This window comes from Dermochelys coriacea, chromosome 15 (genome assembly GCF_009764565.3).
Source record: "Dermochelys coriacea isolate rDerCor1 chromosome 15, rDerCor1.pri.v4, whole genome shotgun sequence".
Taxonomy (NCBI): Eukaryota; Metazoa; Chordata; order Testudines; family Dermochelyidae; genus Dermochelys; species Dermochelys coriacea.
The window spans coordinates 32,609,974-32,629,548 of record NC_050082.1 but is presented as its reverse complement, the minus strand read 5'-3'; the positions used below and the strand labels follow the sequence as shown (position 1 = coordinate 32,629,548).

At 41.6% G+C, this 19,575-nt stretch overlaps 1 protein-coding gene across 2 annotated transcripts in view; it reads left to right on the top strand.

Annotated features, from left to right (window-relative positions):
* TTC28 (tetratricopeptide repeat domain 28) overlaps positions 1 to 19,575 on the top strand; it is a 504,341-nt gene that overhangs the window by 23,172 nt on the left and 461,594 nt on the right. For both annotated transcript variants that reach the window (XM_043498375.1, XM_038373837.2), the window contains exon 2: positions 8,198 to 8,476. In XM_043498375.1, coding sequence (XP_043354310.1) covers positions 8,198 to 8,476 — 279 coding nt within the window. The remainder of the gene's footprint in view (positions 1 to 8,197; positions 8,477 to 19,575) is intronic.

Here is a 19,575-nt window from a genome sequence, read left to right as displayed (position 1 = left end):
TGGAATTCCTCAAGGGCTTCTTTTCCATGGTCCAGATGATGATGATGTCATCAGTGTAGCGCAAGTAGAGTAGGGGCATTAGGGGACGAGAGCTGAGGAAGCATGGACTACAAGCCGTCAGGAACAGTATCCCCGATAATGTCACGGCTAACCTGGTGGCTGAACTTTGTGACTTTGTCCTCACCCATATCTATTTCACATTTGGGGACAATGTATACCTTCAAATCAGCGGCACTGCGATGGGTACCCGCATGGCCCCACAGTATGCCAACGTTTTTATGGCTGACTTAGAACAACACTTCCTCAGCTCTCGTCTCCTAATGCCCCTACTAGATTCGAATAGAAAAGCAATTCTGTAGACAATGGAGAAGTGAGAACTTCTCAAGGTTGCAAGAATCCTTTGAATGGAAAATATTGGGCAACATAAATATAGGGATTGCTACTAGCTCCCCCATAGTGACTATAAAGAACGCTATCTGCAAATAGTAAAAAGGAATGGTTTTGTAATAAATACTTGTGTGTTGTTGCACTACCTCTGATGGTTGTAATAATGCCCTCTTATTCATGGTTTGGGTATCAGAACTACTCAGCTTCCCTCTGTGGTTCTCTCATGCACCTGATGACATTCTGCTGCCATCCGTAATTCACCTGACAGCAGGGATTAAATTTTAATATGTACCAGAGTCTGTCATAATAGTTTCCTTTATCATGAATCTAACTTTTTTTTTTCTTACGATTGTTCAGCTTTACAGCATATTAAATACAGAACCTATGATATATGGACTGGAGGTCAGGATGCCTGGATTCTCTTCCTTGCTGTGTTACTGACTCACTTAGTGATCTTGGGGAAAAAGTAGGCATTTCTGTGCCTCGCTTTTTTCTGTTAGACGCACTACTGTGGTGCTCTGCTCTATCCAATGTTGATAACAGTTGGCTTTGTGCTTGTGTTTCCTCTGTGTGCTGCCCCGGCTCTGTGCAGTTAGCTGACACAGCAGACCCTGAGAGAACCCCCAATGACCACAGACTCCAGTAAGGTACAAAGGCACCTGGCCAGGTTTATTTCAAACGAAACAATCTCTAGCTCCCTTGATCGGATGTCTACAGTTCTGCTCATACATATGTGCTCCCTGACAATGGACACAGTTCAGTCAGTGGCGGGACACTCCACTGCCCCCTAGGCCAGACAAAGTCACCGCCCCAGGGATGCATCTTATCCACAGGTACAAACAAGTTACACATCACTCCTGAATTATTGAGGTGCAACCCCTTTATGTAGCAAGGTACAACCCCTCTACGCAGGAAGGTGCGGCCTCTCACCTTGTACATGTTGGTTCGAACGAAACAACTCTTATCCATCATATTACCCTTTTGCCCCTGTCTTTGGGATGGGTCAGCTTGTTCCTTGTTATGTGTGTGGAATGCGCAAGTATCAGAGTGTTCTGATATCTATGGTGTCCAGTACCTTTTGGCTCACAGCTTAATTTTGCTTTATGTTAGCAAAGTCTTGATCATTATTTTAGTGCAGGCCTTAGGCCTCATATCAAGCCTCTGATATAAGGGTTTATGTTTCAGGGCCTCATCTTACTACATGAGTCTAATGATACTTGCCTTTCTAACAGGATGATTGTTGTCCTTAATGTTTTAATAGTTTGTTGAGGTCCTTTGGATAAAAGGTTGCTCTGTAAATGCAAAATATTGTTAATTAATATTAATTTCTTTTGGGTGTGTCTGAGATTACTTTCTCTGGAGGGAAGGACAGAATTAAATGGCTGCTGAAACCTGTGATCAAAACCAAGGTTTCAATTTGAGTTGCTGTGGCATACCTAATGATAAGTAATGGCTACTGATCTGTAGGTACAATTTGTATTTTGCTTTTTGAATGCCTTAAACTTCCTGAGGTTTAGCCTGATGAAGTCTGCAGTGCCTGATTTCCTGTGCTGGAGGAATACTGAGCAACTTTGTAATAGGTTAACAAGGATGCTCCCAAGGAAATAGTCTTCTGATACTAAATGCATCTGTCCTCCTTGTTGTGGTTGGATGCAGGTGATGAGAATGAAAGTGGTATATGCTGTGAATTGTGCAGAGCTGAAGATGATTTCTTCAGAGTAATCCTATTAAGCTTTGAATGAAATCTAGTTGTCATTTCACAGCTGGCCACAGTTCCCTGCTGAAAACAGTTTTAACACTTATAATTGGGAACTTGCTAAAATACAGCTGTTCTAAATGTCTTGGCAGGTGTTTGGGGTTTTATTTTTTTAATTGAACACTATATTTTAGTTGAAGAGGAATTCTGGAACTCCTGATCTGTTACCACTTAAGGTCAAATGATCACAGATGTGGAGTTTCACTGACCTATGTTGTTTCATCATCTCTCTCCCCACCTTTCTCTGTAACAAACCAGAGAATGACACTTTTTATTTAAGAGAACACAGTTAAAGAGACAATTGAGAAATAGATGTAGCTTGTCTGAAATCTTGTGCCCTTTGAAATTGTTTGTTTGTATTATGACCAGAGTTAGAGGGAAGCCAGGGCCCACCATGGCTAAGTCTCAGTACTGCTCACATTTAGTCAGGTTAAACAGAGTGAGGGCCCTCCTCCCCTCTTCATTCTAGCAGCTGATTTGTTTCCTTGATGATGTATGCTGTAGGCTTAATGATGGAATCAGGCCTGAAGAATACATCCAGGCTTTCTGCTGGTAAACCCAAATCCTGTGTTTTTCCTCTAAGGGGTCTCCCCCTGCTTATTGCCTGTGACTAGTCAATAAGATGTTATGGATTCTCTTTCAAACTACACTGCTCTCTCACCCCCCACCACATGTGATAAGAATCCACAATATTTAGCAAAATAGAATGGATTCAGTTCCTTAGAGGGGAAGGTCAGTGCAAAAAATTGTCCGTGATATTACAATTGCAATGGATTAGTTAAAGAAAGCTAGTTTTGTAGTTCTTCAAAACCAGAAACCCTGATGTATGCATTTGCTGTACTACAGTAGATCTGTCTTGTCTGAACAAACAAGCAAAAAACCTAATCTTTTTCTGGTCAGAGAGAATGAATGTAGTATAACAAATGTCAAGGTGAAGGGAAATATGCAGTGGGTGTCTGGGAGGTGCCAAAAAAAACCCCCAACCCTTTTCTGCATAGTATGTGGAAAATCTTGGACAGCAGGTTTGTTTCGGGTTGTAGACCCAGACAGTCTTAGCAGGTCTGACTCCTTCCTGCTGAGGAAATTTCTTTTGTTTTGCAGACAGGATTTCAGGTTAAGGATAAAAAGAAAAGGAGTACTTGTGGCACCTTAGAGACTAACAAATTTTACTAACAATTCCTCTCCAAATGCAAACAGATGGACATCATACCGAAAGGACTGAAGGTAAAAAATCCATTACAATCTACATACCACAACGACTATGCTGACAGCTTGTGCCACACACTCTCAAATTTGTTAGTCTCTAAGGTGCCACAAGTACTCCTTTTCTTTTTGCGAAAACAGACTAACACGGCTGCTACTCTGAAACCTGTCATTATGCAAGGTTAAGGATAGGCTCTCTGCTTTCCTGGTTGCAGAACATGGTCTTGAGGGAATAAGGGCCTCATCTTGTATGGTAGAGTTTCAGGCAGTGATTCTCATTGAGGTTCTGAAAATGGTGAGAGCGCTTTGTCCTGCAAGCAGTGTTTTGGATCTGTTTCCTTCTTGGTGGAGGCCAGGGTGGAATATCGGGTCCCTTGTTTTCCCCTCAATAAGGGCAGCTGCCTCTTGTTTAGAAAGAGGAATTAGTGCATGCTTTGTTCAAGCAGTCATCACTTGACACTAAGAATGTAGTTAATTATTGACCACTCTCACATTGTCCCTTCATTGTAATATTTTGGAGAAGGTTGTGGTAAGACCATACTCACAGCCTCCTGAATACCTTTGATCTCCTTGACCTTTATTAGTGTGGGTATAGGCCTGACTTTGGCAGAGAGAGACTGCAGTAGTCAGTCTCTTCTGGGTGATGGATGAAGATTAGGTGTCCATGCTGGTGATATTAGATCTGTCAGCTGCCTATGATACCATTGATCATGAGGTATTGCTGACCTGCCAGTGGACCCTGGTAGGTGTGGAGAAGGCTTCCCTTTTATTACTTTGTTCTTTTTTTTCAGAGAGGTAGAGCAGCAGATAGTCATGAGCAATTGCTCTTCTTCCCAAAGGGCTGTCAATTTTGCAGTCCCACAGGGTGACATTCTGTTACCTCTCCTGTTCAAAGTGTAGATGGGGCTGTTAGGAGTGATAGAAAGGAGGCATGGAATGCAGTGTTGTCTGTATCCTGACAGACATCTGTGTGTCTTTTTCTCATTTGACTTGGATAATCCATTTTAGAGCTTCAGCCAGAGTCTGGCTGAAATTGGGACATGGATAAGAGTGAGCTGGCTGCAGTGCAACCCAGACAAAAATGACGTGATGATGTGGATTGGGGAAGCAGTTGGAGAAAATGGTAGAGGTAACATCAGTCCCTTTGAGGGAGTAGGTTCGCTTTTAGTAGGTTTTTTTTTCGTCGCGGAGCTTTAGCGGCCTCCTCCCAGCTGCTGTTTGATGATCACATTGCAACTATGGCCCAGTCAGCCTTTTACCACTTCTGTCTGGCTAGGAAGTCATGACCCTTCCTTTCGCATGCAGACCTTGCCGCTATCTGGAAAGGCCACAGTGACTCATTTGGTTTTTGGAAAAGAAACCATCTATAAAAATTTTTTAAATTAAACTGAAAAATATAGATCAGATTTTGGGCCTTCAAGCATTTCTCCAGGACTTTAGTCTGCTTATTCCATGTATTTAGTAACATTAATAAAGTTGTCATCAGTAATATTGGACTTGCTTCCTTTTTCCAGAGCTGCTGTATGTGGTATTTTCTAATAGTAAATTGCAGCCCCTCTGTTCAGCTGGTAGCAATTATCCCAGTCAAAGTTCTCTTCATTCACTGTGGATTTCAGTGGGAGGGTTCCTTGTGTTTGGAACTGCAGGCTATGGGAAGTGAACACTGCTTAAAGCACTTGGGAAGGAGCTGCTTGTGTGTATTTTAGACAGAAGTTGTTCTGGAGTATCAAGTAATCTTTCATTTTAAGACATCAGTGTTTTTAAGGGAATGCTTGACCTGTCTTTGAGGTTGATGGTAGTCTCTGCTGGAGTGATGAATGTTGGTCCTGGGTCATTTTTGTGATATGGCAAAGAGGCTATAGTAAGCAGTAGTCGGTGGCTAGATGAACTGGGAGATTCTCTCCCTTGTGTTTATTGAGGTTAACAATGTCTTAGTGAAGATGCATTTCTGTTGCAGATCTGGCAGATGAATGTGTCCTGTTCTGTAGATGGTAAAAGAGGTAATTGGTGGGTTTGGGGACTATTAACTGTTTAATTCCAATCTCTGGGACAAGGGTTACCTTCATGGACATGTTGGTAGTGTTCCACTGGTTTTGAATTGTGAACCTCCCTCCCCTTACAGCATCCTTAGGTGTATTGGACTTACAAGATAATGCTTTATTGTGAGAGCACTCAGATGTTCTAATGGATTTCAGTTTGGTGTGAGGACATCCTTGCTCTACTCTTAAACAGGTGAAGGGTAATTGTTTGTCTTCAGAATACATGCAAGTTGGCCATATTTTTGTCTTAAAATTAAGCAGCGTGTTGCTCTTTTCTCCTTGTAATTGGTTTTTAGTTAATGGGGAATACTTCCAGAAAAATACAGTCACATCTCATTTATTTGAACTATGTTCAAAAATTTCCTTTTGATTATGTCTAACCGAGGAAGTCGCTTGTCCAGTGACACCTCCATATATCCAAACCCTCACTTAAAGAAGTGTCTGATTTTTCCCAAAGGTTTATATAAAGATGATCAATGAGAACAGTTCAGATACTGACACTTCATTTTGTCCTGTGCAGAGCAGCACTTCATGCTGAACTGTGAATTGTTGGGGGGTAGGTGGAGACCCCAGCATGTAAATTGGGAAACAAGGAAGAGAATGTATTAATGTTTTCTTGAGCTTGCAGTTTGGGTATGTCTCCATGGCAGCAGCCCCAGGCAGCCAGTACATTGATTAAATGTAGCTAATGTTATCATACAAAAAACAATCTCTATGTTTCATGTTGGAATTTGTTAATACAGGGCTAATCCTATCCACCAAAGCCCGAAAAACAGGTCCCTTCAGTCTTTAATGCTGAGATTTGACACTAGCCCAGAGGCAAATAATGTGATTTTCCTTTGAGTGATTGTGTGCATATACGTACTGCTGCAGTTACTGCACCAGATTGATTGTGGCTCTGGTAACGGATGCACCGACCAAAGGCTGGGGGCCCCATCTTGTTCAACTTCAGGTCAACTCTTTGATCACCCCAAGAAGTTATACTCCATATTAATGTGATAGAGCTCTGATCTGTGTGTCAGGCCTGTGACACCCCAAGTTTTATGCGCAAGGTAGCTTTCCATCAGAACCAAATTATTGATCATCTAGTGGTCTTCTTGAAACCCCATTCTTTCTTTCAAAGCTGAAGAAAGACTTCATAGCTTAGATGTTCATAGAAATTTGACCACCTTCTTCGACTGTACTAGATTCTTCGGAGGCTCTCCCAGGCTTTTTGAAGCCTGTGCTGAGACAGTTAGTGGTCAATCAGTGTCAGCTCGGAGAATTTCACATTGGGTTTTTTGAGTACATTAAGCTATGCTAAAGTGTCTCCTCTACTTCACCAGGGCTCAGTCCACTTTCATCAGCTTTTCTGAGCAATATTCTGATAGCAGATACTGCGAAGTAGTAACATGGTCACGTGTACGTATCTTTTCCACACATTATGCCATCACTCATGCTTCTTGTGATGATGCCAGCTTTGGCAAGTCAGTGTTACAGTCTCTGTTCAGATGACCGGAAGCCCCTCCACCTGTAAGGGAACTGCTGATGAGAGAGTGATGTCCTTTTCTGTATCAGGCTGGTCAGTTTATACAGATTTCCTTTCTTTGTTGGTTTCTTGAGCATGGTTAAATGAGCAGATGAATTTTTCCCTGTGGGGATGAGTCTTCTCCAGACTGGTTACCAGCCTAGAGATTTGCATTGATTACGCCCCCTTCCACTCTCACCCCCCAGTGGCTTTAGTTCCTTCAGGCAATTCCTATAACTCCCCCTTAGAATACCTCACCTATACAGAGACATATAACATTTATACAATAGTCTCTGAATATTCCATGTGTGCATAATGTCTGTTACAAAGTTATCAACACATAAAATAGCCTTTCGAATTAGAAACTACTGCTTGCTTTGCATCCTTAGAGGCTTGTAATTGAAAGACGCTGAACAGTGTAATTGCAGACTTTTACTTCTGTGCTCTCCAATACTATCAGACCTTCATGAAATCAGGGAGTCTACAGCACTAGCGAACAAGTCAACAGGATGATTCTTTAGGGTGTGTCCCCAATAAATCCTGGTCCACCCTCACTCAAACTTCTCTTGACATGGTGTGGTCCCTTCATAGGCACTAACTTGTGTACATCTGCTCACCAACCTCTCTGTACGAGTATGCCTACATATTCACACTTGCTTAATGACATCTCAACACATCTTCACACACACACTTGTATTTGTTGACCCATCTACCAAACCTATTGATTTACCAAACTCTCCCAATCTGCAAACCATTCCCCTTCCACTCTAACCAGGGAATATGCTTGAAATGATAGTCAAGTAGGATAGCTGTATTTAAACAAAAACTCAATGAGCATGTGGAGTTCAGTAAGTTATAAGGATGTATTAACTAGTCTTATATCTGGAGGAGGTAGTCCTATTTCTAGGAGATCATGAAGACATTGTTTGCTGATCATGCGTCATGGGAAAGTTTTTGTTACTTCTGGTACAAAAAATGTACAAAATGATCAATAAATAACAAATTTAAAAATTGGAAAAAGAAAAGGAGTACTTGTGGCACCTTAGAGACTAACAAATTTATTAGAGCATAAGCTTTCGTGAGCTACAGCTCACTTCATCGGATGCATTACAGACTAACACGGCTGCTACTCTGAAACCTTAAAAATTGGAAGAAGTTTTCATTCCCTGTCCCAAATTTTAAATTGCTAAAAGGTTAATTGTTTTATCTTCTATTATACTGTTTCTTCTACTTTTAAAATCTTTAATAAAATGATGTGAAAGTGAGTAATCAGTACTTTTGGTTAATAACTTTTTCTGTCTGTAGATTCCTCTCTTTGGATCAAATTCTTTTGGAGGAAGAAGCCCTGACGGCCCCATGTTGAGCAAGGCTGAGTTTGTTGAGAAAGTTCGTCAGAGTAACCAGGCCTGTCATGATGGTGATTTTCATACAGCTATTATGCTGTACAATGAAGCCCTGGGAGTTGACTCTCAGAATTGCATCCTGTACAGTAACCGATCTGCAGCGTATATGAAAATCCAGAAGTACGACAAGGCACTGGATGATGCAATCAAAGCACGACTCCTAAATCCTAAATGGCCAAAGGTAGGAAAGCCCATTTTCCTTCTGGTGAGAGACTTTCTATGGGAGTTGCAGCTCCTGCAGTATTATTAAGGCTGTAATTATTTTGTTATAATGGAGATGAACATAAATCATTCTTTACTTACAGTTCACTTTGGCGGAGGCTCTGGAGAATAGAAATCTTTCTGTGTTAAAAGCTACTCGACTTATTTGAGTTTCCTGTTAAGAGTTAAACTATTTTCTGTGTAAACAGACGTTTGTCTATTTTTCCTCAGCTCCCTGGCAGGAATTCTTTTTTGCTGATCCTTGTGAAGATTTTGGATTCAGCCTTTTAAACAAATGTCATTCATGGTGTGTGAAGATCAGACATCTCTCAAGATTTACACTAATAAACATTCAGCAGCAGCTAGAAGTATCTTGCTCTGAAAGCCTCAGGAGAACAGTGTGAGAATTGACCATACTGCCTAGAGTTTATTGGTAACAGGGTATTAGAGTAGAAAACGAAGGATTTCAGCTTAGGTCACCACCTCCTGCTTTTCTTAAAATTTAGTTTTTCTATAGCTGTTCTGTTTGGTGTATTTTCTTGATAATTTTTTAAGAAATTCCATATGGCCCAACATCCTCAGTAAGACATGACAAGCCATGTATGACCGTACATGTTGATTTGTCATAGAAAGGGTAAAGAGATGCTCTTCTATAAAACAGGGAGCCCCAGAGATAGCACTGCCTTTATTTAATGGTGTTGCCTGACAGTGTGTTTCTGTTGTGTTCCATTGAGAGAAAGCATTATGTTCTATTTTTCATAGATCAAAGTGTTGACTTTCCTGAATCTCACCCTTCAGCATTCGTTCTGTTTTTACAATGTGTGGTGTGATATTTTGGCTGCTTTTCTTCATATTCAGGTCCAGGGATCTTCAAGTTGGGTTTCCAGTCTCCAGGGAGACTGGGGGCAGAAGCTGACTTGGCTGAGTGCTAAGCTGCACTAAGTGGCCAGTTCTGCCTTCACAGCTTCAAGTTCTGACCCCCAGCTCCGGCCGTAAAGCTTCAGTTGGCCTCTGGCCCCCAGTTCCAGCCGTGTGGTGGCCGGCACTGGCCCCGGGCTCCAGCAACGCGACCCTAGCCCATGGTGTTGATCCCCTGCCCCAGCTGCATGGCAGCAGGTGCCGACTCACAGCTCTGTTCCCAGGCTCCGGCCATATGGTGGCAGGAGCTGACTCACACGGCTACCCCCTGGCTCCGGCCGTGCACCGGCGAGTGCTGGCTCCGGCCGTTTACCGGCGAGTGCTGTCTCCGGCCACGCAGTGGTGGGCTCTGGCATCCAGCTCTTTGCTCTGGTCGTGTAGCAGTAGTACTAGCTCTGGGTGTTGCCCACACCTCCAGTTGTGTGGCAGGAGGCTCCAATCCCTGGCTCCAACCACACAGTTCCTGTCCCCAGCTCCGGGTTCTGGCCACTGGCACTGAGCCCCGGCCCTGGCCGCATGGCAGCAGACACCAGGCCTTGGCTCTGGCCATGCCACAGTGGGGCTCGTTACCCGCCCCCGGCCCCCGCTGCCTTCCTGGCCTCGAATCCATCCCACCATCACCTCTGGCCCCTGCTGCCTCTCGCTTCCGTCCCCCCAATCCAGTGTTTACTGGGTCCTGGGGCTTGCTGCGAAAAGTGGTATTAACAAACATGCAAGTATCACTTTTCACAGCAGACTTGCTAGCTATCTGTGAAAAGTGATACTTGTTTGTATGTTAATATCACTTACCACTTTTCATAGCCTCCCAGGTCGCAATTAAGTGTGCGGTGATATTAACAAATATACCAATATCACTTTTCACAGCAAGTCCCAGGATCCACTAAACTCTGGATGGGTGGGCTGAAGCGGGAGAAAGCATTTTTATTGAGTCTGCCAAAGACCCCTAAGAATATACATTACAATGATTTGGATGTGTATCGGTGCATATTTAATTGATTCTATGGGGGTTGGACTAGATGACCTCCTGAGGTCTCTTCCAAACCTAATCTTCTAGGATTCTATGATTGTAGTTATGAGAGCCTTCCAACCTGGGGGTCCTACTGCCTGGAGTAGCTTGCCTGAATCACTCCACTTTGTTAATTTTCCTTATCATTCTAGATCTTAAACACCTTTACTCCCTTGCCTCTTCCTCTGTTATTTTTACTGAAATATAATTCACCATATTATTTACACCACTGGGTTCTGTAATTTATACCAGGTACCACATCCTGCATTAGTAAGGAGAATCCTGCTTTGACAGGGAGATGGACTAGAAATTCATAAGTTTCTTCCATCACTAACTTCTGTCTTGTATTAATGAATACTATAAAACATTTTGGACAGTTTCAGGCGCTATGTAAAATAAAGTTGTAAATGATCTCCAAGTTTCCTATTCGTTCAATTGTATAAATGCTGGGAGGCACGGAGTATAAAAGCCAGTACATTTTTGGATAGTTTTGTTTTTTGTTACTGAGAAATCTGGTAATGATTTACAGTGGAGCCCACTTCAATGAATAGTTATGGAAGGACCTCGTAAAAGAATATTTTTCACATGCCAATCACAGACAGAAATACAGTGACCTTTGAAATGACTGTCTGTTAAAGGAATAGCCCTGTGCATCAAAGGGAAAATAAACTAAAAGGGAATAGGAAATTCACTAGCTAAAAGATTAGCTATGTTATCTGAAGGCATCTTTCTGTGTTATCAAATCAGAGTCTATTAAATGCAAAGAAACCCCTATAATAATGCAATGTTAAAGTTGCATAGTTAGACAAAAAATAAAAAATGTAGGTAGTAACAGGAGGCAATGTGTGACAGTAGATATGGCACTGAACTGGAACTTGGGAGACTTTTCTATTCTAATCCCAGTTCTCCCACTCTGTGACCTTGGGCAAGACGTTTCTATTTTCTGTGCCTCCAGTTATCACCTTTTTGCAGGTGGAAAATGGTGCTTACCTCCTTTGTAAAGTGATTTGAGATCTGCATGTGAAAAAAAATATATAAGAGCTAGATATTGGTACTATTACTATGTTGTTTGTTCCTGTCATTTTGGATAAATTTGAAAAGAACCATCTTGTTTGTTATAAAATGTACACTTGCTTGCAAAGCCCAACAGATCTTTGTTGAGATAAGAAATGAAACAGTCGGAGTAACTTCTCCAGGCGTTCCTGCACAAAGCTTTTCCTGAGCCCCTTCTTATTCTTATTCTTCCCAGAGCGGTAGCCACTATGAGCAGCATCCCCCAGTGGTCTAGTTTGGAACTATATTTGGTTTAACTTTCCTCTTGACAAAGCACTCAGTTTTACAGTGGATTAAATTTGCTTCTATGGGTCTTGTCAAGTCTCGTGATCTTTTTTTCATGAGTGATGGAATTTTGGCCAGGGCTGGAGCCAATTTTGCAGTGATGAGAAGCTCCAGCCTTCTAGCAAATTTCAGCCCCAGAAAGAAAATCCCCATCTGATTGGTTGTTTGTGCCACTTTCCCACCTTCTGGTGCAGAGCAGCCAAGAAGCAGGCAGAACTCTCTTCCCATTCCCTCTGCAACCCAACATCATTCTCACAGAAGAGGAAGAGGGAACAGAAAGATTCCAGCAGCTCAGAATGGCTCTGTTCCCCCTCCCCCTTTGATCGGGGACAGCTCCTCTGTGCTATCCCCAGCCCACCCTCAATGTGCAAAGAGAAGTGAAGAACCTCTGGTGCTGCCCCTCTTCCCTTAAAGCTGGAAGGGGAAGAACGGGACACTGCTGCAGCTCCTGGCCAGGTTGGTAGAGGCTCATGAAGAACCTCAGGTGGAGCAGATGTGAGGCTCTGGGGCTAGAACTGGTGAGGGGCTGGGGTGGGGGAAGGATTGATTTTGGAGGTTGGGGGAACAGAATTAATTGCTGGGCAGGGGATGGACATATATGGGGATGAGAACTCCTGCAGCAGGGGCCAAAATCATCTTCCCAATAAGTTTGGGAGGTTGGTCAATGTTAATTGTCTCACACACATATTAGGGATGGGTAGGAAGAATTAAAAAATCAGAACAGACCAAAAAACACAGTATAACATATTCTTTAAAAATCTCACGATTTTTGGATTAATTTCATTATTTCTCTGGGCTTCATTCATGATTTTTGAACCTTTTAGAGTTGGCGGTACTGCTTGTAGGATATGACTTTCATGCTATAAATAAAGACTAATATGAAAAAGGCCTCATTCTTCTGTGGCCCTACCTTGGCAGCATGTTAATTGTGCTGTTTTCCTGTAAACAGTCTCAATCAACTCAAGATACAAACCAAATTTAAGGACATTCTTAGCTGTTCATTCTGAACTTTAGTTTATACTGGAAAGTTTATAGCTCAATCAGAAGTATTTCTCTTCTAGAGGCAGAATCCCAGTATACTAGTGGCCTGGTAGGAAAGCAAACTTTTTCTCACGAAAAAACAAAACAAAAAACAAACTTTTTCCTGTTTTTGTGAATTGTTTCAGTGGAAATTTTCTGACCAGCTTTAATGCTTCCCCCCCTCTCTAATTTGCAATTAGCACAAATTTCCATATCAAACACGCCTCTGTCATAACCTCCTCCTGTGTTAGTCCTGAAGCAGTATTTCTCAGGTAGCTTGCAGAACAAATCTTCCACCTCCTCCTTCCATCTCTACGCTACATACGATGAACCTGTGTAGTCAGCCATTCTCATGGTAGAGAGCTAATGAATGACCTGTCTCCAGCTGATCCTGAACTCAACCTGTCCCATGTTATAAAGCCTTGAAATAACTCCCTTCTCACTGGCTATTTTTGTGGATTTGAACCTTCTTGCTTTGGAGCACTGTGGAATTATCTGTCCCATGTTAGAGCCACAGAATAACCCCTTTGCAAATGACTGCAGGCTTTGAAGCCAAGAATTGAGGAAGATTCAAAGAAGGATTGGCTATTTCTATGGAAAAAAGGAATATCTTAGAATTGTAGTTTACTGCTAACAAATTTTGGAAGGGAGATAAAACCTTATTCTTCAGGGTCTAAGCCAGAGATGGGCAAACTACGGCCCGCGGGCCACATCCTGCCCGTGGGACCCTCCTGCCCAGCCCCTGAGCTCCTGGCCCAGGAGGCTAGCCCCGGCCCCTCCCGCGCTGTTCCCCCTTCCCCTGCAGTCTCAGCTCACTGGGCCACTGGTGCAATGCTCTGGGTGGGGGCTGCAGAGCCCGGCCTGACCTGTTGCTCTGTGCTGCACGGTGGCATGGCTGTAGCACCGCCAGCTACCTGCGCAGAAGGGAGTGGGGGGGGGTTGGATAGAGGGCAGGTGAGTTTGAGGGGGTGGATAGGGGTTGGGGCGGTCAAAGGATGGGAAATGGGGGTTGAATGGAGGCAGGGGTCCCGGAAGGGCAGTCAGAAAGGAGAGGGGGTTTTGATGGGGTGACGGGGGGTAGTCAGGGGCATGGGTTCCCGGGATGGTCGGGGACAGAGAGCAGGGGTGGTTGGATGGGGCAGGGGTCCTAGGAGGGGAGTCAGGAATGAGAGGGGGGGTTGGATGGGGCGGTGGGGGGCAGTTGGGTGGAGTGTCTGGGGGCGGTCAGGGGATGGAGCAGGGAGTGGTGGATGGGGCAGAAGTCCCCGGGTGGCCGTTAAGGGACAGGGAACGGGGGGGTTGGATGGGGTAGGAGTCCAGGGGGGGCTGTCAGGGGGCGGTTGAATAGGGATTGGGGGCTGGGCCATGCCTGGGTATTTGGGGAGGCACAGCCTCCCCTAACCGGTCCCCCATACAATTTTGGACACCCGATGTGGCCCTCAGGCCAAAAAGTTTGCCCTCCCCTGGCCTAAGCCTCCCTCTAACTATTAGAGACCAGAATGAGACCTAATATGGGGAGGCAAATTGTCCCGTATCTACCTACTGCAGCATTTCTTAAACCTTCCTCTAAAGTATCTGGTGCTGGCCTCTGTTGGAAATTGTATTGGAATAAATGGATAATGGGTCTGAGCCAGTATGGCAATTGTTCCTCTGTTTCTGTATGCAAGGATTTAAGATTTTCAGTGTTCACTTGACATAGTTCGCATTGGATAAAAGAATATGAAATAAACACATTCACAGTGCAATTCTATTTGCTGACTAGACAGCTCGATCAACAAAGTAAACACAGAGGCTGTTTTAAGCCATGATTATTCTGGATGGAGATCTGATGAAAATGTCTCAGCAGGGCAATTTCCTTGTCTTTTAAAAAAGCTGCCATAATGCAACACAGTAATTGAGATAATGAAAATCCCCAGCTGATTTTTTTTTTTCACCCTCTGCATTATGTTTTGCTGCTGGCTATGTATTTTTCTCATTCTCCTGCACAGGAATCTTTCTTTGGCCTAAATTGTTGGTCCAGCAGAAATTGTTTCAGATTAGATTGGCTTTAGAAGATTTTGAGAGTATTGCCAAACTCTTTGTCCATATTTGGCTGCTGGACAATGACAGTTTTGAGTGTTGGCTTATAAAACATATTTGTACCTACGAAACTGATGTGATGTCCAAGAGCTGCCTAAGGCATCTTCCTTTGTTTTTTATGTCTGTTCTATGTCTTGAATCTTTGTTAGTTTTGCTGAGTTGAAGCAGGCACTATGGATGCTGAATCTGACTATGGAAGTATTTACCTGCTGAAATACCTTGTTTTAGCGCCACAGTAATCGCTAGACATTTCTGCCTTGCAGTTATTCCTCCATTTTGTATTTGGTCATTCCTCTATACATGCCCTACTTCATGTCCTTATTTCTTCTCCATTTTCTCCAGTTTATTACTGTTTTAATTTGATCATCTAAATCATTTTATTTCTTTGCACAACTCCTGCCATTTCTACTTGGCTTGTTAAGTAATGGGGCTCTTCCCCCATGTGTTTGCGGTTGGAACAAATTTATCAGCTGTCCAAGACCATAGTCCTATTCATGTCTGTTTTAGAATACAAAAAGAAACAAAACTTTGACTTTCTGTTATTTTTAATCTAGACGCTTGTCCAAAGTATTGTTCTTTATTCCTGACAGTCTCCATACCATTCTCTTGAGTAGAACGTTCCCCCCAAAGGCATGATTATCATTGTACAGGTCTGACAAAAACTGTCACCAAAATGACAGGTTGGGGCTATTCATTATGTTTTTATATCTGTTACTGATGAAACATCCTATTGTTGTTTTGTTGCAAACAAATCCTCCCTCTCCCCTCCACATAAAAGTACGTTTTACCAATATGACTGTATTCAAAATGTCAATTAAAAATATAGAGTCTAATAAAAATGGAACTTAAAATGTAAAATCTTTACAAAACCAGTTACTTTTATTTCATATACAGAAAAGTTATGTATATGTATAAGTTATGTGGTTATTAATTCTATTAGTGGTTATTAAAATTAGTGGTTATTAATTCTATTATCTGCGAACTACCAGCGTAAACAAGGATAGGGGCTAGTGTCCCCTTAAAAGTGAGTCTATCTTGGTCAACATATTTTAGACATGGTTTTGCTCACTTCTGATACTACACATTGGAGTGCTGAAGCTAGGTATTTTCAGTGGTCTAGCAAGAGCAGCTGTCTTAGCCTCATTAACATAGGTCATGGCATAAAATAAACACTAATTATCTGTAATGACTTTACTACTGACAGTAGAATACTTACTTAAGCGTATTTAATATGCTGTGCTCTGTGAGTCTCTGGGCTGTACTTTGTGTATTTCCTCTCTGGAGTTTCCCTGAAATGGTGGCTGAAATCTACACTGAAGGAAAGGCATTTTGTTGTTTGCAGTGGCTGGGGCTCTTGGGTCTTTTTTTCCTATTTTATGGAGGAAGCACAGAGGAGCCTTTGTTGTTTATTTGAAGGGCAAACACACAAGTGAATTTTCTCATTAACCCATCTTGCTGACAGCTATTCTCCAGACCAAGGATGAAGTGAGACTCCCACCAGGTCAGCGAGGTTTTGTTCTCTTTGTTTTATCATCTTTCACTTATTTTTCTAATAAAAATATTCCCCAAAAATGTTAGTCTGAGTGATATCAGTCTGTGTTTCGATGGGAACTGGAGGACTGCTAGGTGGAATTGGCGTACTTTCTCAATTACTTCTGATTGCTTATGAGGGATATGAATCTGAAAGAAATTATTTGTAAACCATAGTTTGGGAACTACTTAACTAGCTCTGTGTTCTGAGAACGCCATAAATTTCAGAATGGTTTTTACAATTTAATATAATCTAGAAAAAGCACAATATGTCTCACTGTTTTTTCTTGTTGTCAGTGTAAACAAGATTCTGATAAGCTGTTCCTGATCATATACTGTATTGATTACGCAATCATCTTGCTTTGTTATGAGATTCATTTTCAATGTGGTGTCAGTCTGACATTAAGATGATGGGCACCATGAAAAACCCAATATATATGTTGTATATGTCACAATATAAAATATAGTGTTATCCCATTTCACCATTTTTTTTCTTCAAATATTTGCTCAGTTCACCAGTGTATCGGAGTGGAATTTTTCCTTGTGTTCAGCGGCAGAAAACACACATCCTTTTGGGAAATTAGAAGCTTGGGTTTTCTTTAGAGTCGAAGCAATTCCATTAATTAGCCAGAATGGGGAGCTTTATGAGTTGTAAAGGTAGTATTTTGTTTTTTAGGAACTGAGGGTTTTTTTTACCTACACAGTATTCAATTTCCATGCATCTGGGGAGCACAAATCCAAATAGCGTTCAACCCCAAGTTTTTCTGATACAGTCTTTACCACAAGCATCTAAAACAGTTGCAGAGAATACAGAAAAATATTTGACCTGAGTAGTGTTGGATATCTCTCCCTATCCCCTTCAGGAACTAATTAAAATGAAGCTTGGAGGTAAGTAAAGCTGTTTTTTATATGTAATTATTTGCTATTTTAAAGTTTTCTTGTAGATTTTTCTAGTTTGGAATCTTGAGTTGATTTTAAAATGATTTTTTAGAGTTTTCCTGTGAGAGCATTGGTATGAGCCCTTTATCCAAAGCTTGTAAAATTTGAGCAGAACTCCATTAGAGTAACATTTTGTCACTTTTCTTTCCTTTCTTTACCGGGATTACTGGAGATGACTGTATTCTCCAAATGAGTTCTTGTTTGGCTGTGTGCATGTTGATCCAAGTCGTTTTGTGAAAGTTACAAAAAGGCTCCACTGATTCCTAGGATCATTAACAAAAACCCAACAACCTCTTTAGTGGTAGAAATTTGAGACTGAGGACTTCACACAGTGGTCCAAAGACATGAATTCCCTTTCTGTTTTCAGCATGACTTTCTTGTAAATTCCTTCTTTAACAGACTCTCTTCATCCTTCACTGACATGGAATAAGGTGCTGCACAAATTTGTACTTCAATAACTGGAAGAGTTGAAAGTAAATATAGGCCAATTAATGTAACAGATTGGTATAATTCACCTTGAAATACTCCAGGTCTTGAGCAATTATTATGGGAGTACACAGTATATCGTACCAGTACATAGTACTTGTTATAATTCGAGTCTCCGAGGTTGAGTTTTAGTCCCTGCTATTTTTTTTGTTTGGATGCTAATCAGAAATACAAGGACAATAAAAGTACAACAGAGATTACAGTATTAGGGGAACTAAGCTGTATTTTGGGAATTCCCTTAAGGAAGATTGGAACAAGAGTAAGAGTTTGATCTGAATTTCCTTTCCTCTATTTGATTTACAGTTTGTTCAATTCTCTAGAAACTATTCGTTCCTGAGTCCTGTGTTGCCTTTCAACCCCAAGACTGGGTGCTTTAAACCCTCTGAATGTAAATAAAGGAGTATTCAACTGATGATTCTGATTGTCAGCTAAACAGTCTCCTTTCTCAGTTCCTGGTAGTAATTCTTAATTCTCAAATTGAATAGAAGTTACTCTCTAGTGCAGTCATGCTTAATTTTGCACAATTTAAATTTTGATTTTAGGCCTGGTCTGCACCCAAAACTTAGGTCGACCTAGCTATATCACTTAGGGTAGTAAAAAATTTCACTCCCTGTACAATGTAATTAGGTCATCCTAACCCCCACAGTAAGTACACCGGCTGATTTAAGAATTCTTCTGTCAACCTAGCTACCGTCTCTGGGGGTGGATTTATTACAGTGATGGAAAAACACCTTCCATTGTTGTTGTCTGTGCTGCAGTGGCATAGCTTCAGCTGTAGTGTTTGTAGTGTAGACATTTGGATCTAAAACACAGATCAGGAACTAAAATTTAAGCCATAATAGATTAACGTAACTCGTAAAACTACCATAAATATAATAAATGCTTGAAGAAAATTATTTTTTCACTAATCCAAAGGAAAATTATTCATGAGGACCGTGTAGTGACCCTGAGAGGTGTGTGCATTAGAGCTTAGCCTCTCTAGATCTTCTGCAGTAATCTATATTGCAGGAATAAAACCTCTTGATGACAGTAAGATTGACTTGATAGTATGTCTAGCAGAGAAGTTAAACTATGAATTTGACCCATTTGAGAGAGAACATTTCCAGAAATATTGTGTGTAATCATGTGCAATTATAATGTATTACTCAGTGGGACCCTGGTTGCTCAGCAGATTCACATTGTGCAACTTTGGAAGATAATATAGAAAACTAGTAAAGAGCATTTTTTGTGTGTGTTTTTAAGGTAGCATTTGGCACTTAAGACTATCTAGGCATATCTAAATTTCGTTACAGATATGGCGAACTATTGGTTAGATTTTTTTTTTTTTAACCTTAAGTTTTTGGAGTGTGACTCTAGAAATATAAGGGTAATAAAAGAATAACAGGAAAACTTTGTATTTATGTAGTCAGCATTGCATATTCAAGTTCTGCGAATCAAACTTTTCTTTATTTAAAAGAAGTTTATATCCCTGATTTTAAAATTAAGTTTTCAAATGTGAAGCCACCATAAATCAAAGCAGGTTTGTCTTCCAGAGTTTGCAGACAGCCTGTAACAATGGCTTTGGCAAGATATGGACTCCTCTGGCTCATTAATCTCATAGAGATGTTAAATCCAAAGCCTAACAATGACACCATGGGTCATTGACTATTTTGTTACTGAGCATTCTATCAGATGGGCTTGGGAATGGGGTGAAAGTGATGCTCCATGGTACAGGAGAATTTTGAGTTGCTCCAGGAAAGGAAATGCAGAGAAAAGAAAAGCGG